The 27,066-nt window shown below is 48.6% G+C and overlaps 1 protein-coding gene across 1 annotated transcript in view; it reads left to right on the forward strand.

Moving 5' to 3' along the window:
* Positions 1–15,514, forward strand: part of LOC120910487 (oocyte zinc finger protein XlCOF7.1-like) — a 61,610-nt gene extending 46,096 nt beyond the window's left edge. Inside the window, exons 21-24 of the mRNA XM_040322244.1 lie at positions 1,552–1,678; positions 2,173–2,282; positions 11,509–11,614; positions 13,646–15,514. Coding sequence (XP_040178178.1) covers positions 1,552–1,678; positions 2,173–2,282; positions 11,509–11,614; positions 13,646–14,787 — 1,485 coding nt within the window. The 3' untranslated portion in view covers positions 14,788–15,514. The remainder of the gene's footprint in view (positions 1–1,551; positions 1,679–2,172; positions 2,283–11,508; positions 11,615–13,645) is intronic.
* The last annotated feature ends 11,552 nt before the right edge of the window (positions 15,515–27,066 follow it).

The raw sequence follows: 27,066 nt of genomic DNA on the forward strand, positions 1-27,066 counted from the left end.
TAGCGTTTACAAAAGAGGGGATAGTTTTATGCCATTTTTATTAATATTTTTTTTTTTTACTACTAATGGCGGCGATCGGAGATTTTTTTCGTGACTGCGACATTATGGCGGACACTTCGGACACTTTTGACACATTTTTAGGACCATTGTCATTTTCACAGTGAAAAGTGCTATAAAAATGCACTGATTACTGTAAAAATTAGAATTGCCGTTTAGGAGATAATCACTAAGGGGGCGCTTTAGGGGTTAAGTGTGACCTCATATGTGTTTCTAACTGTAGGGGGGTGGGGCTGGACGTGTGACGTCAGTGATCGTCTTTCCCTATATCAGGGAACAGACAATCACTGACATTGCCACAGAGAAGAACGGGGAAGGTGTGTTTACACTCACCTCTCCCCGTTCTTCAGCTCCTGTGACAGATCGCGGGACACCGGCGGCGATCGGGTCCCGCGGGCGCGGTCACGGAGCTTCGGGTCGCGGGCGCGCGACCCACGGCTGGCCATTTAAAGAGGACGTACCCATACGTGATTGTGCCCAGCCGTGCCATTCTGCCGATGTATATGGACGCTGGGCGGTCCTTAAGTGGTTAACGTGTATTTTTTTTTATGTTTATTAACACGTATTTTTTCCCCAAAAAAAAATTGCGTTTGCTACGCATTTTTTGTACATCGGTTTTTCAAAGACCACCCTTTTATTCTTTAGGGTCTCTGCTAAAAAGTGGTTCTATTATCCTGACTGGACGTCTATTGACGTCCAGCAGGATAATATGCCGGCGAGCGCCCGTGGGGGCGCGCAGCACAGCAATCGGTGATGCGAGGTGTCAGTCTGACACCCTGCATTTCCGATCCCGGCGGAGGCTCTTTACCACGTGATCAGCTGTTGTCCAATCACGGCTGATCACGATGTAAACAGGAAGAGCCATCGATCTGCTCTTCCTCGCTCGCGTCTGACAGACGTGAGTAGAGGAGAGCTGATCGGCGGCTCCCCTGATTGTTTATCAGCGCAGCCCCCCCCCCCCCCCCCCCCACGGAAGCCTACACTTGACCACCAGGGAAACCCCAAGCATGTGGATGGCCAGGTACATCCCCCATGGCCATCCACATATGCAAATTTATGCCAAATACGTGCCAATCAGTGCCCACAAATAGGCACTGATTATTGTGAAACACCTTAAATCTGTGATGCCCAGCAATGCCACCCATCAGTGCCCACCTATCAGTGACCATCAGTGCCCATCCATGCCACCTATCAGTGCCACCCATAAGTACCCATCAGTGCCGCTTATTGGTGCCCATCAGTGCCTCCTAGGAGTGCCACATACCAGTGCCACCTATGAGTGCCCATTAGTGCCGCCTATCGGTGTCCATCATCAGTGCCACCTCATCGGTGCCGCCTTATCCGTGCCCGTCATTGAAGTAGAAAACTTACTTATTTACAAAAAATATATAAATTGTGACCTCATCACGCGATGGCTTTGCCTTTATCTTATCTCGATATTTCAGTTCCAAATTAACTGACACTTTTTTTTTTTTCGTCTCGTTTTTTTTTTAGAATGAACATTCGGATATTTGGACGATTGACTCCGATCCGGGAATGGAGGAGGAGGGAGAACCGTTCTCAGAAAGTAACCTGCAGGAGGACAAAGAGGAGGAGGAAATGGCAAATTATATCGGCACAGGCGAGTAGGAGATCCTAAATCCTAGAAAATCGCACGCAAAATCCCGCTTTCGCAGCGGCCGTACGGTAATCTGATTATTAGTACACCGCTTTCGAGAGCCGATCAGAACAGTTCATCCAAAAATGTTCGAAAAGGGACAACCAGGGGCGGCTCTTTCGTTTTCTTTAGGCCCCAGTTTTGAGGGACAGGGGACCTTAACGCAGAACACTGACTCAGGAGCGGGGGCCGCCAGCGTCCCTAGCAACCAGTAAATATCGGTGACGCCCCCCCCCCCCCCCCTTGTGACGTCAATGACCTGTATAAGTGATCCTGCGCAGAGCTGTCGGCCCTGTAGCAGTAAAATTGCTATCGGGCGGTCGGCAAGTGGTTAAAGAGGACCCGTGTAGCCGCTGCCTGACGTTTGTTGGCTCCTCCCATATTGGGGTTCTATAAGGAGTATAATAATAGTGGTTTTTATTTATATGTAATCCTATTTTTCTTTTTTTTTTTTTCAGATGATTCGAGTGTTGCCAGTACCCCAGACAGATGTACCGACCCCGACACCGACCACATTTATCCCCAAGAGTATTCACTGAATGAGACGCCATACAAAAGATTTAAAAAGGTGCCGTATTGCTTGGTAACCTGGAAGATGGGGGGGCGGGGCTTAACCACTTGCCCACCGGGCCTATTCTGGCACTTCTCTCCTTCATGTGAAAATCACAATTTTTTTGCTAGAAAATTAATCAGAACCCCCAAACATTATATATTTTTTTTTAGCAGACATCCTAGGGAATAAAATGGCAGTCATTGCAATACTTTTTGTCACACCGTATTTGCGCAGCGGTCTTACAAGCGCACTTTTTTGGGGAAAAAATCACTTTTTTGAATAAAAAAATAAGACAACAATAATTTTTGCCCAATTTTTTTATACATTGTGAAAGATAATGTTACGCCGAGTAAAATGATACCCAACATGACACGCTTAAAAATAGCGCCCGCTCGTGGCATGGCGTCAAACTTTTACCCTTAAAAATCTCGATAGGCGACGTTTAAAAAATTCTACAGGTTGCATTTTTTGAGCTACAGAGTAGGTTTAGGGCTAGAATTATTGCTCTCGCTCTAACGATCGCGGCGATACCTCACTTGTGTGGTTTGAACACCGTTTTCATATTCGGGCGCTACTCGCGTATGCGTTCGCTTTTGCGCGCGAGCTCGTCGGGACGGGGCGTTTTTAAAAATTTTTTTTTTGTTTTCTTATTTATTTTTATTTATTTTTATAATTTTTTACACTGAAATAAAAAAAATAAAAAAAATGATCACTTTTATTTCTATTACAAGGAATGTAAACATCCCTTGTAATAGAAAAAAAGCATGACAGGTCCTCTTAAATATGAGATCTGGGGTCAAAAAGACCTCACATCTCATATTTGGGCTTAAATGCATAAAAAGAAAAAAAAATTAAACTGTCATTTTTTTTAAATGACAGAAAAAATAAATGTTGCTTTAAGACGCTGGGCGGGACTGACGTTTTGACGTCACTTCCGCCCAGCAGAGCTATGGGGACGGGCGAAGGAGATTTTTCCTTCAGTCTCGTCCCCAGTCACTTGCCGAACGGACCCGATCGCCTCCGCCGCTACGGTAAGCGGAGGAAGGCGCGGGAGAGCGGCGGGAGGGGGGGGGCGAATCCACCGCGGAGACCGCCGTTATCGTTTACAGGAGTGTTGGCACTAAAGATGCATACCTCGGTTGTGGCAGCAGCTGCTGCCGTTACCGAGATATACATCTTTAAAAACAGGACGTCTTTTAGACATGAGGCGGTGGGCAAGTGGTTAAAGTGTATCTCTAGCCAAAACTTTTTTTTTTAGTTTTAGATGGGGTGTAGAAGGTTTAGGCCTTACTCACACCATGGTGCAGATAGATACTTTTTTTTTTTCTACACGCCTTCTGCAAGAGCGCAAAGAAAACACATTTTCTCTATTGGGTAGATTCAGGTAGGGGCGCGTAAAAATCTAGGTCGGCGTAGCCTAGCGTGTTTACACTACGCCGCCTTAAGTAAGAGAGGCAAGTACATGATTCACAAAGTGCTTCCCTCCTTACTTAGGGCGGCGTAGTGTAAATGCGGCGGGCGTAAGGGCGCCTAATTCAAATGGGTTGAGGGGGGGCGTGTTTTATGGTAATGAGGCTTGACCTCACGTTTTTGACGTTTTTTTTTTGTCACTGCGCATGCGCCGGGCGACTACATTTCCCAGTGTGCATTGCGGTTACGTACGCCGCGCGGGCCTATTGATTTCGACGTGGACGTAAACAACGTAAATCCCGATTCGCGGACGACTTACGCAAACAACGTTAAAATTTCGAATCTCGCGGCGGGAACGGCCGCCATACTTTAACATTGTTATTCCACCTCATAGGTGGAATAACTTTAGGCCTCCTAAGGCCTTACGGAAACGGCGTAAATCGACTGCGGCGGCCGGGCGTACGTTCGTGAATCGGCGTACAAACTAATTTACATAATCTACGCCGACCGCAATGGAAGCGCCACCTAGCGGCCATCCGAAAAATTGCAAGCTAAGATAGAACGGCGCAAGCCGTCCTATCTTAGATATGTTTAAGCATATCTCTGTTTGAGCATACGCTTAAACATACGGCGGCGTAGATTCTGAGTTAGGCCGGCTTATCTACTGATAAGTCGGCCTAACTCTACCTGAATCTACCTAAATGTGCCCTGCTCATAACACCGATATCACATGCAGATTTTATTCTTCTCTATGCAATGTGTGGGCAGTTTTCTGGGTGGGGAAAAAAAAAACGACATCAACAATGTGACGTGAACAAAGCACATAAAAGACGCAACGTGAAAACCAATGTCAATGTGCATAAAAACTCAAAAGGCTAAGAAGATATAAAAATTGTCTGTAGTAAAAAAAAAGGCGGATGGCACAAATAAGTGGTATACTAAAACTTTACCACCTCCTGCCCCGAGTGACGGCTACGGCGCGGGCCTTAATTGCCGTATAACGTCCTCCCGTGCGTGAGCTGCCTGTGCGCCCCCTACAGGGGGCGCGCGCGGGCGCACTCTGTGATTGCCGACCCCTTACCACGTGATCAGCTGTCAGCCAATGACAGATGATCACGTGATGTAAACAGAAGATCGGTAATCGTTAATTAATATAAGACCCGGGCTTCTTTTCGGGGGAAACACGCGCTTCCCAAAACTATTCTTTTTTTTTTTTTTTATTCCAGCCCCCCCCTATGTACCAATATACCGTATATACTCGAGTATAAGCCGAGTTTTTCAGCACTTTTTTTTGTGCTGAAAATGCCTCCCTCGGCTTATACTCGAGTCACCTTTTTGCGCCTGATCTCCCGGACTTTGGGGACCCGGAACCGGCCGGACCCCAAACTTGGCACAAATGTAGCCCCACTTTTCCTCTACAAGCGTGCAAAGATTGTTGCCCGGGAGACCTACGGCTGGGGAGCACCGATTTTTTTTTTCAAAGCCGGGCACCTCTTCCATAGACTCCCATGTTAAACGGTCATTTCTCCACCGGTTCAGTGTACTCGAGAGGGGTGAGCATCCTTATTAAGCGGGATACACAGTTTTCGCCTTTGGATGTTAAAACCGACCCGGAGGGCCGTTTTGTATTTATTTTGTGCTCCCTCTATGGGACTAAGTGTATATTAGCCGGTCTCTATATCCCCCCCCCGTACTCATCTAGCATACTTAAGGTGCTGGCTGATTATGTGGCCAAATATCCAGGGGTACCTGCAATGGTCCTGGGGGACTTTAACAATTACTTAGATTACACGAAGGATAAACTGGCCTCACGTCTTGCTGGGCTGGGGGGGGGGCCTACGGGCCCTACTCCCTTTGCCCGCCTTCTGATAGAAATGGGCCTTACTGACGTTTGGAGGGTGCGCAACCCGGAGGCAAAAGTATATTCATGCCAATCGGCATCGGTTGGAGGCTTGTCGAGAATTGATATGGTACTTGGTACTAACATGATGTTGCCCTTGGTCCTGTCCTCCCAATATCATCCCAGGCAAATTTCCGATCATTCCCCGATCACAGTAGACGTTAAATTAGGGGCTGTCAGGGGAAATTGTCTATGGAAACTTAATCCCTTTTGGCTGTCTCTCATACCGGACCCTGATCCAATCCCGGCATTGTTGAAGGAGTTTTTTATTCATAATATGGACTCTGCGGGACTGGGTACGGTGTGGGAGGCGGCCAAGGCATTTTTACGTGGCCAATTTATTAGGGTCATCTCCCAGATCAAAACTAAAACCAAAGAATGGGAAAAGTTCGTGTTAACTGAAGCCCAAAGGCTGGAAGCCGCCTATATAGAAAATCCTAATGATTCTACTAAGAGATCCTGGTTGGCTTCCCAGTCATTGTTAGAGCAGCTTTCCCTACAATTGGCAGAAAACAAAAGGTTCTTTTTACAGCAATCACACTTTGAAGAAGGGGAGAATACAGGGCACATGCTGGCGATGCTGGCCAAGTCTCAGCAGCCCACCTCACATATATTGGCAATTCAGGACGAGAGGGGGAACACGTGTTACTCCACCCGATCTATCCTAGACACGTTTTCTAATTTTTTTCAGGATGTATATACGTCTAAGGTACAGCCTACCCAGGGGGAGCTTTCTTCCTTTCTGGATAGGTATCCCATTCCTAAGTTGTCCCCATCCGACGCGGCGCTCTTGAACGCCCCGTTGACTGAGGATGAACTATTGGAAGCCTTGGCACATGCACAGAACGGCAAGGCACCGGGAGCGGATGGTCTGCCTGCTGAGGTTTTTAAGAGATATTCAGAACAGCTTCTACCAATGCTCCTGAAAGTCTATAACTGTGCCCTTGAAACTGGTGTGCTCCCCCCCTCTATGAGTGAGGCTATCATAGTAGTGATATTGAAACCTGGCAAGGATGCAATGTCACCGGATGCATATAGGCCGATTTCCTTATTAACGTTCGATATTAAATTACTTGCAAGGGCTCTCGCTAACAGATTGTCCAGGTGCATCCAACAGGTGGTGCACAGGGATCAATCGGGATTCATCCCAACCAGGTCTACTGCCCAGAATCTGCGCAGACTGTTTCTTAATTTGCAGGTGCCAGTTGACAATCCCGGAGATCGGGCCATTTTCTCGCTGGACGCAGCTAAAGCGTTTGATAGCGTTGAGTGGCCCTATCTCTGGGAGGTCCTGGAGAGATTTGGAGTGGGTAGTACATTTATTAAGTGGGTTCAACTATTGTATAGCGCCCCAATGGCCAGGATGCGGGTAAATGGCGAGCTTTCCGAACCATTTCGACTTTTTCGAGGCACGCGGCAGGGGTGCCCTCTTTCACCCCTGTTGTTTGCCTTGGCCCTAGAACCTCTGGCCATACATATTAGAGCTACACGAGATATAGTAGGCTTTTGCAGAGGACCCAGGCAGGACATAGTCTCCTTATACGCGGATGATACCCTAATATATCTTGGGGACATGGGAGCCTCCCTGAGCAAGGTGATGTCCCTGATTGCCGCCTTCGGGCAGTTGTCAGGGTTTAGTATAAATTGGAATAAGTCGGTGCTTCTACCGCTTGACCCCCTGACACATCGGTTACCCGAGTGTGCTAGAGATATACAATTAGTGGAGGAATTCAAATATCTAGGCATTCAGGTTACGGCTGACCCGAACCAATATCTCCAGCTTAATTTGGCCCCACTCTTACGAAAGTTTCGGGCAAAGTGCTCAGCCTGGCTTAAGTTACCTCTTTCAGTTACAGGAAGGACTAACTTGGTCAAGATGATTTGGGCCCCGCAGCTACTTTACATATTTCATAACGCCCCGATATGGATCCCCCATATGTGGTTTGCTCAAATAGATGCCCAATTCAGGAGTCTGATATGGGGCAACAAGGTGGCTCGTATCGGTCTCTCCTCTTTACAGCTAGCCAAGGATCAGGGTGGTATGGCGGTTCCTCACGCTAGATACTACTTTGTGGCCTCGCAGCTTCAGCACCTCGGGGGCTGGGGTGGCGAGGACGCAGAAGATCCTATCCGCTTGTTGGTGACGCCTTGTGGCTCGGAGCTGACCGCGCTTTCCCATCTAGAGGCAGGACTTACGCACATTTCGAGCTCGTTGCCCACTGTTAAGCTATTGAATTCGGTATGGAAGTACACCAGGACGTTGCTACGCATAACAGGTATATGTTCATTTACACCAATATGGAACAACAAATACTTGACTGAACTCTTTAAACTTAAGGACTTTCGGTCTTGGGAGTTGGCAGGCATACGTTACATTCCACAACTATATAGAGGAGCAATTTTTAAATCATTTACAGATCTTAGAGAGGAATTTGCACTAAATAGATCCCAATTCTATCGTTATCTACAACTGAGGCATGCGATACAAGCTGAAACTAGGCTTTCACAACTTAGACTTTCAACTCACCCCTTAATGGCAGAGGTATTTATGAACAAGGACAGGAAGGGTATGATCTCTAATGTGTATAAGATATTGCTTGACTGCACACATGACGCCTCCTCCCTACCGTGTAGGAGGGGTTGGGAGAGGGATTTAGGTCCAATAGACGGAGAAACTTGGGAGCTGTGCCTTACCTCAGCCCCACTGGTTTCTGTATCGGCGTCTCGCAGACTTTCTCACTTGTTTATGCTTCATAGGGTGTACAGGACCCCAGTACGCTTGCATAGGTGGGGGTGTCGGGACTCTCCCCTTTGTCCAAAATGTAGTGCACAAGAAGGGGATTTGCTACATATGCTGTGGAAATGTCCAAAATTGTTCCGTTATTGGAACTTTGTTGTTACCACCATTTCCCAGGCATATCAAGTGCCAATCCCGCAAGATCCGATTGTATGTTTGCTCGGGGCTCTGGAGATTCCATCGCTCTCGCCTAATGACCACAATGCAATACTCCGCCTGCTATACATAGCTAGAACGGCGATTGCGAGGCTCTGGATATCTCCTAGGGTACCGACAAGCAAGCAATGGACGGATGATGTTAATAGATTGCTGATCAGGGAAAAAATTACCTACCAACATAGAAATGCGTCACGAAAATTTTATTCTATGTGGCAACCCTGGCTCAATGTGCCGGGACTAGGGCCCCCACAACTTATCATGGATAGATTGTTGATGGGATAATCCCTTACCGCATTGAACCTATGAAAATCTATGGTAGTTTGGAGACCAATAAGATCTGGGTTTGTGCCCCCCCCCCCCCCCTCCCTCATTCGTTTACCCCCTCCCCCGACATCCTCCCTTCTCCGGCCTTTACCTTCTGCAGTCAGGCCTCACTGTATATGTTTTAGGTGGTAGTGCTAATTGATCTTGGGTTAAATTTAGAGGGAAAAAAAAAAGGGGAAAAAAAAATAAAAAAAATAAAAAAAAAATGGGGGGAGACAGACAAGTTGGTATTGGTATCACCCAGGTCGTGCTTAGTTCCGCCCCAGAAGGGCACTGTTCATATATGTTTCGTACTTCTATATATGCTGCTGTGAAAAAATCAATACAGGATGTTTAATTGCAATTTTTATCTGGCAAGAGGGGCGGGTTATTTTGCTGGGTGGAACTCTCCGTGTATCTCTTTTGTGGGGAAATGTCTCTCTCCCTTCTGAGGAAATGTTAAAATGTTTATACTGGTATCCAGAAATATGTATAACAGTGTATTGTGTACTGTGTGATTTACATTGTCTATACCAATAAATATCTTTTGATTTAAAAAAAAAAAACGGTCATTTCTCCGGTGACTTTGGGGACCTGGTACCTGGACCCCCAAACTTGGCACACATGTAGCCCCATTTCTCCTCTACGGTTTGTTGTCTGGGGGACCTACGGCTGGGGAGCACTGATTTTTCAAAGCCGGGCACCCCTTCCATAGACTCCCATGTTAAACGTCAGTCTAGTCATGGACACAGTGAGGCATGGGCATATTATGGCATGGACACAGTGAGGAATGGGCACATTATGGCATGGACACAGGGAGAAATGGGCACATTATGGCATGGACACAGGGAGGAATGGGCACATTATGGCATGGACACAGTGAGGCATGGGCATATTATGGCATGGACACAGTGAGGCATGGGCACATTATGGCATGGACACAGTGAGGAATGGGCACATTATGGCATGGACACAGTGAGGAATGGGCACATTATGGCATGGACACAGTGAGGAATGGGCACATTATGGCATGGACACAGTGAGGAATGGGCACATTATGGCATGGACACAGTGAGGAATGGGCACATTATGATATGGACACAGTGAGGAATGGGCACATTATGGCATGGACACAGGGAGGAATGGGCACATTATGGCATGGACACAGTGAGGAATGGGCACATTATGGCATGGACACAGTGAGGAATGGGCACATTATGGCATGGACACAGGGAGGAATGGGCACAGTGAGGCATGGACACAGTGAGGCATGGACACAGTGAGGAATGGGCACATTATGGCATGGACACAGGGAGGAATGGGCACATTATGGCATGGACACAGGGAGGAATGGGCACATTATGGCATGGACACAGGGAGGAATGGGCACATTATGGCATGGACACAGGGAGGAATGGGCACAGTGAGGCATGGACACAGTGAGGCATGGACACAGTGAGGAATGGGCACATTATGGCATGGACACAGTGAGGAATGGGCACATTATGGCATGGACACAGTGAGGAATGGGCACATTATGATATGGACACAGTGAGGAATGGGCACATTATGGCATGGACACAGGGAGGAATGGGCACATTATGGCATGGACACAGTGAGGAATGGGCACATTATGGCATGGACACAGTGAGGAATGGGCACATTATGGCATGGACACAGGGAGGAATGGGCACAGTGAGGCATGGACACAGTGAGGCATGGACACAGTGAGGAATGGGCACATTATGGCATGGACACAGGGAGGAATGGGCACATTATGGCATGGACACAGGGAGGAATGGGCACATTATGGCATGGACACAGGGAGGAATGGGCACAGTGAGGCATGGACACAGTGAGGCATGGACACAGTGAGGAATGGGCACATTATGGCATGGACACAGTGAGGAATGGGCACATTATGGCATGGACACAGTGAGGAATGGGCACATTATGGCATGGACACAGTGAGGAATGGGCACATTATGGCATGGACACAGTGAGGAATGGGCACATTATGGCATGGACACAGTGAGGAATGGGCACATTATGATATGGACACAGTGAGGAATGGGCACATTATGGCATGGACACAGGGAGGAATGGGCACATTATGGCATGGACACAGTGAGGAATGGGCACATTATGGCATGGACACAGGGAGGAATGGGCACATTAAAGTGGAGGTTCACCCTAAAAACAAGTATATACCATTCAATCCAGAATACTGCCGACATGTACAGTATGCTGTTTTATTTATTTTTTTCGGTTTACATACCGTAGTATAGGTATTCCCCCCCCCCCCCCCCCGGCTTCCGGGTAGTGAATCCCGCGGGAGTGGGCGTTCCTATTCAGAGACTAAGTGATTGACGTATGACAAAAGCTTCCCCACCGGCGCATAATGCGCGTCACCAGTTTCCGAAAAAAAGCCGAACGTTGGTGCGCAGGCGCCGTATAGCCCTGACTCGCAGTTCGGCTTCTTTCGGAAACCGGTGACGCGCATTATGCGCCGGGGGTGAAGCTTTTGTCATACGTCAATCACTTAGTCTCTGAATAGGAACGCCCACAATGAGATCACGAGTCCCGTTTTTTAGTGGTTTCAAATGTTTTCCCAACTGTAATGTATATTTTGTAGCCCTTGACAATGTATACATTTTGTGCTTCACACCTAGGAGGACAATCTGAACATTGTGGTGATCGACATTGAAGACGAGGACGAAGATGAAGAGGCCGACGGGCTTTGTAAGGAGAAGGAAATGCCTGCAGAGATCAGCCCAGGTGAGGAAGAAACACTAAATCCAGGAAAACAGTCCCAGATCTCCTCCTTGTTTAGTCACTTAACCACTTAAGACCCGGACCTTTAGGCAGCTAAAGGACCCGGCCAGGTTTTGCGATTCGGCACTGCGTCGCTTTAACTGACAATCGCGCGGTCGTGCGCAAACGACGTAAAACGTGAAAAATTTGACGCGGTTCCGACGTCCATACTTAACATTGGCTGCGCCATCTTTTTGGTGGTTTATCTTTACGCCTGAAAACGCCTTACGTAAACGGCGTATCTCTACTGCGACGGGCAAGCGTACGTTCGTGAATAGGCGTATCTCGCTGATTTACGTATTCTAGGCGTAAATCAGCGTACACACCCCTAACGGCCAGCGTAAATAGACTTCTAAGATACGACGGCGCCGGCGGTCGTATCTTAGCAACATTTAGGCGTATCTCAATTTGAGAATACGCTTAAATATATGACGGCGCAGATTCGGAGTTACGACGGCGCAGATTCGGAGTTACGCCGGCGTATCTACTGATACGCCGTCGTATCTCTACCTGAATCTGGCTATAAGACTGGGATGCCATTACGTTCATGTGCGTGTAAAGGCAGGCGTCCCAATACTTTTGACAATATAGTGTATATCACCCTTTCCGATCCATCGATGTTGCGGTAGGTTGCTGGTTAGCAAGTGGTTAATCTACAGATCTCAGGCAGGAAGGGGTTAAAGTCTCAGGTTATGCAAACATTGCAGAGTGTCCTGAAGGGATGAAGACTTCCTGCAATGTTTGCATTACAACAATGAACAATTTTGACAAAATCTAAGGCCCAGATCCACAAAGAAGTTGCGGCGGCGTATCTATTGATACGCCGCGTAAGTTCTACGATGCCCCGTCGTATCTTTGTTTTGTATCCACAAAACAAGATACGCCTGAATGTGGGCTCGATCCGACTGACGTACGTCTTAGTACGCCGTCGGATCTTAGGTGCATATTTTCGCTGGCCGCTAGGTGGCGCTTCCGTTGATTTCCGCGTAGAGTATGCAAATTAGCTAGATACGCCGATCCTCAAATGTACGCCTGCCCGGCGCATTTTTTTTTTACGTCGTTTACGTAAGGCTTTTTTCGGCGTAACGTTACCCCTGGGTCTATGAGGCGTACGCAATGCTAAGTATGGATGTCGGGACAGCGTCGAATTTTCCGTCGTTTGCATAAAACGTTTGCGAATAGGGCTTTTTGTGTAAATTACATTCACGTCGAAAGCATTGACTATTTGCGACGTGATTACGAGGATGCGCACTGGGATACTCCCACGGACGGCGCACGCGCCGTTAAAAAGTCAAGTTGTATTAACATAAAACACCCCCACATCTTATCCATTTGAATTGCGCGCCCTTACGCCGAAACACAGTTCCACTACGCCTCCGTAACTTACGGCGCAAATTCTTTCAGGATACGGAAAATACGCTGTAAGTTACGGCGGCGTAGTGTATCTTAGGCCTCGTACACACGACCGAACATGTCTGCGGAAACTGGTCCGTCGGACCAGTTTCCGCGGACATGTTCGGTCGTGTGTACGGCCGACCGGACAATTTTCTGGCGGATCGGACAGTTTCCAGCGGACAAATGTTTCTTAGCATGCTAAGAAACATGTCCGCTGGAAGCCTGTCCGTCGGACATGTTCGGTCGTCTGTACGACTCACCGGACATGTCCGCTCGGCCGACAGCCCTCGCATGCGTCGAAGTGATTCGACGCATGCGTGGAAGCATTGACCTTCCAGGGTCGCGCACGTCGCTGCGTCATCGTCGCGGTGACGGCGCGGCCACGTCACCGCGTTCGCTGTCCGCGGGAAATTTGGTCTGATGGTGTGTACAGCTATCAGACCAAAATCCGGCAGCGGACATGTCCGATGAAAACGGTCCGCGGACCGTTTTCATCGGACATGTCCCGTCGTGAGGCCTTAGAAACGCTACGCCTGCCTAAAGATAGGCAGATATTTGTGGATCTGGCCCTAAATGTTTTATTTTTTTTCCCCTCCACAGATTTTGGACATGGGGCTCATCCTTTAGACTTATTCCGCTGTCCCCCCTTCCCATCCAATTACCAGATGAAACACAGCGACTTTTACCAAAGCGTCCACGCTCCCAGCAACTTCAACTCCAGCGCCAACCTGTACACCCCCAACCTCAGCCGCAACCCGTACGGAAAATACCTACGAGACGTGGACCCGGGGGCCAACGTGCCGGCGAGAGCCGCCACCAAGCAGCATATGTGCAACGAGTGCGGCAAGTGCTTCGCACACAACAGCGACCTCCTGATCCACAAGCGGCTGCACCGCGGCAAGGTGCCGTTCATCTGCTCCGTCTGCGGCAAGCTCTTCAGCAGCAACTCCTACCTCATGGTGCACCTGAGGCTCCACGCCGGCGAGAAGCCCTTTTCCTGCACGGAGTGCGGCAAAAGCTTCAAGAGCAACTCCCACCTGGTGACGCACATGCGCATCCACCGCGGCGAGAAGCCCTTCGTCTGCGCCGAGTGCGGCAAGAGCTTCAACGACAAGTCGAACTTCGGCCGCCACAAGCGCATACACACGGGGGAGAAGCCGTACACCTGCGACCTGTGCGGCCGAGGCTTCAACCGCAAAGCCAACCTCTTGATCCACGAGCGCACGCACACGGGCGAGAAGCCGTACTGCTGCGCCGAGTGCGGCAAGCGCTACACCAGCAAGGCAGAGCTGGTCCGCCACCGGCTCTTCCATTCCAGCAGTAAGCAGTTCTCCTGCCCGGAGTGCCCGGAAAAGTTTGCGGACAAGTCGAGCCTCCTTGTTCACCAAATTGCTCACCAGAGGGAGAGGCCTTACACCTGTGGTGAATGCGGCAAGTCCTTCACCAACAACTCGCAGCTGGTGACGCACGAGCGCATCCACAAGGGAGAAAAGCCCTTCGAGTGTCAGGAGTGCGGGAGGAGCTTCAACGACAAGTCCAACTTCATCCGCCACAAGAGGATCCACACGGGGGAGAAGCCATATGCCTGCTTCCAGTGCGGCAAAGTGTTCAACCGCAAGGCCAACCTCCTCCTGCACCACCGGACTCACACGGGAGAGAAACCATTTAGTTGCATGCAGTGCGGGAAGTGCTTTAGCAGTAACTCCGGACTAGTCGCCCATCAGAGACTTCACACGGGTTAAGTAGACCATAAACATGACCACATCCTTGCGATGCCAGGAGCAAACAAGGAGCCGTGACAGGACCCCGAAATTGTCTTTTTTTTTACAATCTTTTATATACTGCAATGTGCACTGTAAAAGAAACAAACACAGAATGAATGGGCTGCATGTCACCTGAGACAATGGTGTTCCTAACCTTTCATGCAACCGGTTCTAGTAGTATGCGGAAGCCTTTGGAAGGGGCATTTTTTGTATTTATTTTTCACACGCTGCATGTTTTTCCCAGTAGGAGAAGCAAAGGCAGAATTATCATTCAGCACTTAAGCCGATAGTAAAGCATTCCCCTTTATCCCACACATGATTGGCTATAGAAGAATGGCCTTCATTAGCATGCCAGGAGAGGATTAGAAACCTTGGCAAGCTCAGATTTTTTTGATTTTTTTTGTCTGGCTCTTCTATACTTTAACATACTCATCTCCAATGCTGCAGAACCAAACACAGAATGAACAGGCAGCAGATTGCCAGACACAGACCGATGCTCACCTCACTACACTCCATTGGCTGTAGGGAATTCACAGGATCTTAGAAAGGTTCTGAATTTTGTTTAGAGAACCATTTTACTGAAATACACTACACACAAACATGTGTTTTACCCGGATTCAGGTATACTTACGACGGGTGTATCAGTAGATACGCCGTCGTAAGTCCGAATCCGCGCCGTCGTATCTTTAGGCGTATTCTCAAACTGATATACGCTTAACTGTTGCTAAGATACGACCGGCGTAAGTCTCCTACGCCGTCGTATCTTAGCTGCATATTTACGCTGGCCGCTAGGGGCGTGTACGTGGATTTACGCCGAGAATATGTAATTGAGCTAGATACGCCTATTCACGAACGTACGTACGCCTGTCGCAGTAAGAAACGACGTTTACGTAAGGCGTTTTTCAGGCGTAAAGGTAAACCACCTAAAAGATGGCGCAGCCAATGTTAAGTATGGACGTCGGAACAGCCGTCGAATTTCACGTCGTTTGCGTAAGTCGTATGCGAATGGGGCTGGGCGTAGGTTACGTTCACGCATTGACTATTTGCAACGTGATTTTGAGCATGCGCACTGGGATACGTCCACGGACGGCGCATGCGCCGTTCGTTAGGCGCGTCATTTACGTGGGGGTCACGATTCATTACCATACAACACGCCCACTACCAGCCTACTTTGAATTACGCGGGCTTACGCTGGCCCATTTACGCTACGCCGACGTAACTTAGGGAGCAAGTGCTTTGTGAATACAGTACTTGCCTCGCTATGTTACGTCGGCGTAGTGCAAATGGGATGCGCTATGCCGAACTAGAGAAGCGCCGCTCCACCTGAATCCGGCTATATGTCCCTATCTCCAAGAGAGACAGACACACAATGAATAGGCAGTATGTCCCTATCTCCGAGAGAGCCAGACACACAATGAATAGGCAGTATGTCCCTATCTCCGAGAGAGCCAGACACACAATGAATAGGCAGTATGTCCCTATCTCCGAGAGAGCCAGACACACAATGAGGAGGTAATATAAACTGATCTCCAAGAAAGACAGACACAGAATGAACAGGCAGTATGTACCTAGGGCCACCTGTGGCTAGGGAATTCCCCCTTCTCCTCACAACTGAGGCTTGGGAATACCTCTTCCTACGAGGTTCAAGAATCCCCCTCCTACTCACTCCTGAGGCTGGGGAATTTCCCTTCCTCTTCTCACCCGAGGCTAGGGAATCCCTCTCCTTCACACGCCTATGGCTAGGAAACCCCCCTTTGTTCTCCACACTCCTGAGGCTAAGGAATTCCCCTTCTCCTCACACGTAAGTCTAGTAAATTCATCTTCAAGTGTGAGGAAAAAAATAAAATTTCCTAGCCTCAGGTGTTATGCGAAGGAGGCGAATTCCATAGCCTCAGGTGTGGAGAAGAAGGGGGATTCGCTATATTTAGGTGTGAGGAAAAAGGGGGGAATTCCATAGGCTTAGGTGAGAAGAGGAATGAGAATTCCCTAGCCTCCGGTGTGAGGAGAAGGAAGGGAATTCCCTAGCCTCAGGTGTGAGGAGAGGGGGAATTCCCTAGACTCAGGTGTGAGGAGGAGGAGGAGAGGAATTCCCTAGACTCAGGTGTGAGGAGAGTGGGGGGAATTCCCTAGACTCAGGTGTGAGGAGGAGGAGAGGAATTCCCTAGACTCAGGTGTGAGGAGAAGAATTCCCTAGACTCAGGTGTGAGGAGAGTGGGGGGAATTCCATAGCCTCAGGTGTGAAGAGAAGGGGGTGAATTCCATAGCCTAAGGTGTGAGGAGAAGAAGGGGAATTTGCTATATTTAGGTGTGAGGAAAAGGGGGGAATTCCATAGGCTTAGGTGAGAAGAGGAATGAGAATTCCCTACCCTCAGGTGTGAGGAGAATTAAGTGAATTCCCTAGACTCAGGTGTGAGAAGGAGAGGAATTCCCTAGACTCAGGTGTGAAGAGAAGGAAGGGAATTCCCTAGCCTCAGGTGTGAGGCGAAGGAGAAGAATTCCCTAGCCTCAGGTGTGAGGAGAAGGAGAGGAATTCCCTAGCCTCCGGTGTGAGGAGAAGGAAGTGAATTCCCTAGACTCAGGTGTAAAGAGGAGAGGAATTCCCTACCCTCAGGTGTAAAGAGGAGAGGAATTCCCTAGCCTCAGGTGTAAAGAGGAGAGGAATTCCCTAGCCCCAGGTGTGAGGAGAAGGAGAGGAATTCCCTAGCCTCCGGTGTGAGGAGAAGGAAGTGAATTCCCTAGACTCAGGTGTAAAGAGGAGAGGAATTCCCTACCCTCAGGTGTAAAGAGGAGAGGAATTCCCTAGACTCAGGTGTAAAGAGGAGAAGAATTCCCTAGACTCAGGTGTAAAGAGGAGAGGAATTCCCTACCCTAAGGTGTAAAGAGGAGAGGAATTCCCTACCCTCAGGTGTAAAGAGGAGAGGAATTCCCTAGACTCAGGTGTAAAGAGGAGAGGAATTCCCTACCCTCAGGTGTAAAGAGGAGAGGAATTCCCTAGACTCAGGTGTAAAGAGGAGAGGAATTCCCTACCCTCAGGTGTAAAGAGGAGAGGAATTCCCTAGCCTCAGGTGTAAAGAGGAGAAGAATTCCCTAGACTCAGGTGTAAAGAGGAGAGGAATTCCCTACCCTCAGGTGTAAAGAGGAGAAGAATTCCCTAGACTCAGGTGTAAAGAGGAGAGGAATTCCCTACCCTCAGGTGTAAAGAGGAGAGGAATTCCCTAGCCCCAGGTGTGAGGAGAAGGAGAGGAATTCCCTAGCCCCAGGTGTGATGTAGTAATCCCCACATCTAAGGCTAGGGAATTCACCTGCTTCTAACACCTGAGAAAAGGGAAGCCCCCTCATCTCCTCACACCTGAGGCTCGGAAATCCCCCTTATCCTTCTCTCACCTGAGACGAGGGAACCCCTCCCTCCCTCATGCCTGAGGCTGGGGAGATTCTCCTTACTCCTGAGGCTGGGGAGATTCTCCTCTTACTCCTGAGGCTGGGGAGATTCTTTTCTTACTCCCGAGGCTGGGGAGATTCTCCTCTTACTCCCGAGTCTGGGGAGATTCTCCTCTTACTCCTGAGTCTGGGGAGATTCTCCTCTTACTCCCGAGGCTGGGGAGATTCTCCTCTTACTCCTAAGGCTGGGGAGATTCTCCTCTTACTCCTGAGTCTGGGGAGATTCTCCTCTTACTCCTGAGGCTGGGGAGATTCTCCTCTTACTCCCGAGGCTGGGGAGATTCTCCTCTTACTCCCGAGGCTGGGGAGATTCTCCTCTTACTCCCGAGGCTGGGGAGATTCTCCTCTTACTCCCGAGGCTGGGGAGATTCTCCTCTTACTCCTGAGTCTGGGGAGATTCTCCTCTTACTCCTGAGTCTGGGGGGATTCTCCTCTTACTCCCGAGGCTGGGGAGATTCTCCTCTTACTCCCGAGGCTGGGGAGATTCTCCTCTTACTCCCGAGGCTGGGGAGAGTCTCCTCTTACTCCAGAGGCTGGGGAGATTCTCCTCTTACTCCCGAGGCTGGGGAGATTCTCCTCTTACTCCCGAGGCTGGGGAGATTCTCCTCTTACTCCCGAGGCTGGGGAGATTCTCCTCTTACTCCCGAGGCTGGGGAGATAATATTGTTTATGGAGGGGGCGTGTCTGTTTACCGGTTCCTACTGTCTATGGAGGGGGCGTGTCTGTCTACCAGTCCCTGTCTGTGGATGGGGTGTGTCTACCAGTCCCTACTGTCTGTGGATGGGGTGTGTCTGTCTACCGTTCCCTACTGTTTGTGAAGGGAGCATTTCTGCCTACCACTTCCTTGTGTTTGTGGAGGGGGTGTGTCTGTCCACTGTTTCCTACTGTATATGGAGGGGGTGTGTCTGTCTACTGCTTCCTTTTGTTTGTGGAGGGGGCTTGTCTGTCTACCACTTCCTTGTGTTTGTGGAGGGGGGCGTGTCTATTCCCTACTGTATATGAAGGGGGCGTGTCTGTCTACCGTTCCCTACTGTTTGTGGAGGGGGCATGTCCGTCTACCGCTTCCTTGGGTTTGTGGACGGGGCGTGTCTGTCTCCCGCTTCCTTGTGTTTGTGGAGGGGGCGTGTCTGTCTACCACTTCCTTGTGTTTGTGGAGGGGGGGCGTGTCTATTCCCTACTTTATATGAAGGGGGCGTGTCTGTCTACCGTTCCCTACTGTTTGTGGAGGGGGCGTGTCCGTCTACCACTTCCTTGTGTTTGTGGAGGGGGGCGTGTCTGTCTACCGTTCCCTACTGTTTGTGGAGGGGGGCGTGTCTGTCTACCGCTTCCTTGTGTTTGTGGAGGGGGCGTGTCTGTCTACCGTTCCCTACTGTTTGTGGAGGGGGGCGTGTCTGTCTACCGCTTCCTTGTGTTTGTGGAGGGGGCGTGTCTGTCTACCGCTTCCTTGTGTTTGTGGAGGGGGGCGTGTCTGTCTACCGCTTCCTTGTGTTTGTGGAGTGGGCGTGTCTGTCTACCGCTTCCTTGTGTTTGTGGAGGGGGCGTGTCTGTCTACCGCTTCCTTGTGTTTGTGGAGGGGGGCGTGTCTGTCTACCGCTTCCTTGTGTTTGTGGAGGGGGCGTGTCTGTCTACCGTTCCCTACTGTTTGTGGAGGGGGGCGTGTCTGTCTACCGCTTCCTTGTGTTTGTGGAGTGGGCGTGTCTGTCTACCGCTTCCTTGTGTTTGTGGAGGGGGCGTGTCTGTCTACCGCTTCCTTGTGTTTGTGGAGGGGGGCGTGTCTGTCTACCGCTTCCTTGTGTTTGTGGAGGGGGCGTGTCTGTCTACCATTCCCTACTGTTTGTTTACATTACATGACTTACATGACTAGCAACACACAAATGTTACCTCAACAGCCTACACGGGCCTATGGGAACAAGATAGGTAATAAAATATATTTACCAAGTTGCCGATTTCACTGCCCCGCCTTATGATAGGGCATTTACTAGACAAAGGAGTTCCCCTTCAAATGGAATTTTTTTTTTTTTTTACGGTTCGAAGGGCGGGAACTATATTTTTGTAGAGTCCGCACATGGACTCACGCACTTCCCAACGTAGGTACCTATCAACCTTACTGTGAGCAGCCATAGCGGGCTGAAATCATGACTTCCCTTGAGGAACCGCCACTGGTGGCCTAACTCCGCCTCTGAGGAAGCTTTCGTGATTATAGTGACCTCCCTGATGGTGTTATTATGAAGTGTTATATATAAACTTGGCGGCTATTAAATTCTATTTACACGTATAACCTGTTTCTTTTCCTAACATTTACAAGACCGGACACAATTTTTTTTTTATCACTATTATTGTACAGGCTTATGTTTAAAATAATGTTGGCCCGCTATTGAGATCGACATACACTGTATTGTCAAAAGTTTTGGGACACCTGCCTTTACACGCACATGGGGGCAGATTCATGTAGATCTGCGGATCTTTAGATCCGCTAGATCTACCTGGTTTGCGATCCGCCGGTGCAATTTAGCGAGGCAAGTGCATGATTCATCAAGCACTTACCTCGCAAACTGCACCGTCGGATCCTAACTCCCCCCGGCGGAATGCAAATTCCGCGGCTAGGGGGAGCGTACAATTTAAATCAGGCGCGTTCCCTGCGCCGATTTAACGGCGCATGCGCCGGGGCGAAAAAGCCCAGTGCGCATGCTCCAAATGACGCCGCTACAATGTCATTGTTTGCGGCGGGTACGTCGTTTGCGGCCATCGGTATTCCCGATCGCGGTACGCAAACGACGTAAAAAAATTAAAAAATCGGCGCGGGAACGTCGGCCATACTTAACATTAGCTACCCCTCATAGAAGCAGGGGTAGCTATCCGCCGGAAAAACCCGAACGCAAACGACGTAGAAAACGAGCGACGGGCGGGCGTACGGACGTGAATCGGCGGTTTTCCTCATTTGCATATGCGACGGGTAAAAAATCGCGACGACACCTAGCGGCCGGCGGGAGATTACAGCCTAAGATTCGACTGGTGTAAGTCACTTACACCAGTCAGATCCAAGGGAGATCTATGCGGAACTGATTCTTATGAATCAGTCGCATAGATCCGACCGTCGGATCTCACAGATACGACGGCGGATCAGGAGATCCGCCGTCGTATCTATTGATGAATCTGCCCCATGAACTTTAATGGTATCCCAGTCTTAGTCCGTAGGGTTCAATATTGAGTTGGCCCCGCCCTTTGCAGCTATAACAGCTTCACCTCTTCTGGGAAGGCCGTCCACAAGGTTTAGGAGTGTGTCTATGGGACTGTTTGAGCATTGTTCCAGAAGCGCATTTGTGAGGTCAGACACTGATGTTGGTCTCCGCTCGAATTCATCTCAAAGGTGTTCTATCGGGTTGAGGTCAGGACTCTGTACAGGCCAATCAAGTTCCTCCACCCCAAACTCGTTCATCCATGTCTTTATGGACCTTGCTTTGTGGACTGGTGCGCAGTCATGTTGGAACAGGAAGGGGCCGTCCCCAAACTGTTCCCACAAAGTTGGGAGCATGAAATTGTTCAAATTGTCTTGGTATACTGACGCCTTAAGAGATCCCTTCACTGAAACTAAGGGGCCAACCCCTGAAAAACAACCCCACACCATAATCCCCCCTCCACCAAATGATTTGGACCAGTGGGAGGTTTGGATTTGCTTACAGCTCTCGGAAACACTGCTGGTGAAATTTTAACTGAGGTACTTTGGGCCAGATTCTCAAAGGCGTTACGACGGCGCAACACCATTAGCGCCGTCGTAACTCCTCATCTGGCCCCGGGTATCTATGCGACTGATTCTTAGAATCAGTTGCGCATAGATACCCATTAGATCTGACATGCGTAAGGCTGTTAAGCTGTCAGATCTTAAAAGTATTTTTTTTTCCCACCGCTAGGTGTCGCATCGTCGTTTTCCCCGTCGTCTATGCAAATTAGGTAAGTACGCGAGATTCCCGAACATACGCGCGTCCAACGCTGAGAATTTACGTTGTTTCCGTAGCGTACGCGACGCGTAAGGTTGCCCCTGCTATTAGCAGGGGCAACCAATGTTGACTATGGCCGTCGTTCCCGCGTCGAAGTTTAAAAAAAATACGTCGTTTGTGTAAGACATCCGTGAATGGCGCTGGACGCCATTTACGTACACGTCTAAGCAAATGACGTCGGGGCGACGTCATTTAGCGCAATGCACGTCGGGTAATTTACCCGACGGAGCATGCGCAATACGCTCGGCGCGGGAGCGCGCCTAATTTAAATGGTGCCCGACCCATTTGAATTGGGCGGGCTTGCGCCGAGCGAATTAACGATACACCGCCGCAAGTTTACAGGTAAGTGTTCTGAGAATCAGGATGTAAACCTGTAAACCTGCGGTGGTGTAGCATACAGCACATACATTACGCTGCCCAGGAGCAACGTTAATGTATGAGAATCTGGCCCTTTGTGTCACTGCCCCTTTTGTATTTATAACGAGAGTGCCAATTCCAGGCCGCACCCCCCATCCAATCCTTTAGGGAAGAGTGATACCATCATCTGCCTTTGTAACAGCCAAAGCTGTACATAACTGTGAATCCTGTTGGTGAAATCTCACATTGAGGTCCCCCCGGAGATATAAGGAGATGGGAAGTAATCCTGTTTTCTCTTATCGTCCATGGACGGACACAGCTCCTTAAGTCTTGACAAGTGGGTTATGTTCCCTGTTTACAAGAGAGGACTGCCTTCCATGGACGTCAGAGAAAGGGATTTTATGGTGAGTACAAAAAATCCTATTTTCTCTTATCGTCCATGGAAAAAAACACAGCTCCTTAAGTCTTGAAAAAGTGGCAGTCCTCTCCTGTAAACAGGGAACATAACCCACTTGTCAAGACTTAAGGAGCTGTGTCCGTCCATGGACGTCAGAGAAAAGGATTTTACGGTGAGTACAAAAAATCCTATTTTCTCTTATCGTCCATGGACAGACACAGCTCCTTAAGTCTTGAAAAAGTGGCAGTCCTCTCCTGTAAAGAGGGAACATAACCCACTTGTCAAGACTTAAGGAGCTGTGTCCGTCCATGGACGTCAGAGAAAAGGATTTTACGGCGAGTACAAAAAATCCTATTTTCTCTTATCGTCCATGGACAGACACAGCTCCTTAAGTCTTGAAAAAGTGGCAGTCCTCTCCTGTAAAGAGGGAACATAACCCACTTGTCAAGACTTAAGGAGCTGTGTCCGTCCATGGACGTCAGAGAAAAGTATTTTACGGTGAGTACAAAAAATCCTATTTTCTCTTATCGTCCATGGACAGACACAGCTCCTTAAGTCTTGACAAGTGGCAGTCCTCTCCTGTAAACAGGGAACATAACCCACTTGTCAAGACTTAAGGAGCTGTGTCCGTCCATGGACTCAGAGAAAAGGATTTTACGATGAGTACAAAAAATCCTATTTTTTCATTTACAAAGAAGTCATTGGCCCGGATTCAGAGACGAGTTACGACGGCGTATCTCCGGATACGCCGTCGTAACTCTGAGTGTGCGGGGTCGTATCTATGCGACTGATTCATAGAATCAGTTACGCATTGATTTCCCTAAGATCCGACCGGCGTAAGTGTCTTACAACGTCGTATCTTAGGCTGCATATTTACGCTGGCCGCTAGGTGGCGCTTCCGTAGATTTACGCAAGGAATATGCAAATTAGGTAGATACGCCGATTCAGAAACGTACGTCCGCCCGGCGCATTTTTTTACGTCGTTTACGTTAGGCTTTTTCTGTCGTAAAGTTACCCCTGCTATATGAGGGGTATCCTATGTTAAGTATGGACGTCGGGCCAGTGTCGAATTTTGCGTCGATTATGTCGTTTGCGTAAGTCGTTCGCGAATAGGGCTGTACGTAAGTTAGGTTCAGGTCTAAAGCATTGACGATGTGTGGCGTAATTTCGAGCATGCGCACTGGGATTCTTTAAAAAACGTCAAATACGTAGGGTCACTATTAATTGACATAAAACACGCCCACATCATCCACATTTGAATTAGGCGGGCTTACGCCGGACCACATACGCTACGCCGCCGTAACTTAGGGCGCAAGTTCTTTATGAATACGGAACTTGCGCCCTAAGTTACGGCGGCGTATGCAAAGTAGCCATTACAAGAGGGTCCCACTTTCCTGCAGGAGGGGTATTTTGGCAAGAATTTAGGGATGGAAGCAGCTTGAGGCTGTAGGATGTACCTGAACGCCATACTGCGTAGCAGATAGAGGACTTCAATTGTACCCTATGGAATTCTCTCGACCACACACCAACCTGGAGCCAATGGCATTGGGAACACAAAGCACAAATGTCACCACTCATTCCACAGTGCCAAGACTGGTGACTACTGCAGTTCGATGTATAGCAGTACAGCTGTCCTGAATTATGTCTGAATTCTGCATGCTGCCTAAAACTCAAGATATCAAGCGTAGGAAATGATGGAACTTTAGAACCACTAGGTTTATAGGTTCTCCAGTGCTGACAAGTTTAATAATAAAACTAGCAAAAAACTATTTGCAGAAATTAATTTATTTTCTCTTCCGTTCATGGACGGACACAGCAGCAATTGACCTTGGGGTATTATCCTCCCTTTTAGGAGATTGACTAGGCAGAAAAACAGCATGTTAAGTGTTAAAACACTCCACACAGTACAGTATCTCCCAGGGGGCGGATCCCCCGGGTACATCCCTCTCTCTGTATCATGCAGCCTCAATTTTTTTTTCTGCCTAGCAAAAGGAGATGACATGGCTTCCCTATTAAAGAAGTCTCACCAAACATTTTATACGTTGCCTCTTCCTCCAGACAAGCACCAGCACTAGGTAGACAGAAATAGGCGGCTTCAGCTCCCTCTTTCTTTTCACTGGTTGCTAGGACGCAGGCAGCAGGGCTGAACATTGGTTGCCAGGATGCGGAGTCATGCTTGTCCAGCTGCCTGCATCATAACAACCAAGGATGCCTGCTTCATAGCAACTAAAGACGCCGTGCTGCCCAGCCACCTGCATCCCAGCAGCCATTCATGTTGTGTGGCCTGGCCTCCGGTGTTCTAGCAACCATTAAAAAGACAGAGGGGATATAACAGGGAAACTGGGTGGGAGCAATCTAGGTGGTACACCTTCTCCCCCTGGCATGCTAACTGAACAGAGGGAGGTGGCAACTGGGCTCAGCATTAGTAAGGCCTACAAATCGGGCTTCTGTCAGAGAAGGAGCACAGATACTGTTTAATTGAAGCTATTTAAAACATGAATGTATAAACCTCAATGTTAGTAATGTTCACAAATTGGGCTTCTGTCACAGAAGGAGCACAGATATCGTTTCATTAAAAGGTATTTCGACTTGAATGTATAGACCTCAATATTCGTAAAGCTCACAAATTGGGCTTCTGTCAGAGAAGGAGCACAGATACTGTTTCATTGAATGTATTTTGACAGGAAAGTATAAACTTCAATGTTCGTAACGCCCACAAATTGGGCTTCTGTCAGAGAAGGAGCACAGATACTGTTTCATTGAAGGTAATTTGACAGGAATGTCTAGACCTCAATGTTAGTAATGTCCACAAATTGGGCTTCTGTCAGAGAAGGAGCACAGATACTGTTTCATTGAATGTATTTTGACAGGAAAGTATAAACTTCAATGTTAGTAACGCCCACAAATTGGGCTTCTGTCAGAGAAGGAGAACAGATACTGTTTCATTGAAGGTATTTTGACAGGAATGTATAGACCTCAATGTTTGTAACGCCCACAAATTGGGCTTCTGTCAGAGAAGGAGCACAGATACTGTTTCATTGAAGGTATTTTGACAGGAATGTATAGACCTCAATGTTTGTAACGCCCACAAATTGGGCTTCTGTCAGAGAAGGAGCACAGATACTGTTTCATTGAATGTATTTTGACAGGAAAGTATAAACTTCAATGTTCGTAACGCCCACAAATTGGGCTTCTGTCAGAGAAGGAGCACAGATACTGTTTCATTGAATGTATTTTGACAGAAAAGTATAAACTTCAATGTTAGTAACGCCCACAAATTGGGCTTCTGTCAGAGAAGGAGCACAGATACTGTTTCATTGAATGTATTTTGACAGGAAAGTATAAACTTCAATGTTCGTAACGCCCACAAATTGGGCTTCTATCAGAGAAGAAGCACAGATACTGTTTCATTGAAGGTATTTTGACAGGAATGTATAGACCTCAATGTTCGTAACGCTCACAAATTGGGCTTCTATCGGAGAAGGAGCACAGATACTGTTTCATTGAAGGTATTTCAACAGGAAGGTATAAACTTCAATGTTCGTAACGCCCACAAATTGGGCTTCTGTCAGAGAAGGAGCACAGATGCTGTTTCATTGAAGGTATTTCGACAGGAATGTATAAAATTCAATGGCCCGGATTCACAAAGTACTTGCGTACTCGTATCTGTGCGCCTGACTCAGAAACTAAGATACGCCTGAAAATAGGCTTCATCCGACCGACGTAACTTGCCTACGCCGGCGTAGAGTGGGCGCATATTTACGCTGGTCGTATTTGGCGCTCCCATTGATTTTCTATTCACATATGCAAATGAGGGAGATACGCCGATTCACGAACGTCCGTCCGACGCAGTGCGTGTAAAGTCATACGTCCGACGCAAAGTTATTCCCCATAAAGGAGGTGTAACTCAGCAGCATCCATGCAAAGGAAACACAAGCCGACGTATTTTACGTAGGACGTGAATATGACTAGGCGTAGGTTACGTTCACGCCGTAGGCAGTGATCCGGCGTATCTAAGGGAGTAGTTCCGACGTGATTGTGAGCATGCGTACTGGGATGCGTTCACGGGAC

Source organism: Rana temporaria, chromosome 8 (assembly GCF_905171775.1).
Source record: "Rana temporaria chromosome 8, aRanTem1.1, whole genome shotgun sequence".
NCBI lineage: Eukaryota > Metazoa > Chordata > Amphibia > Anura > Ranidae > Rana > Rana temporaria.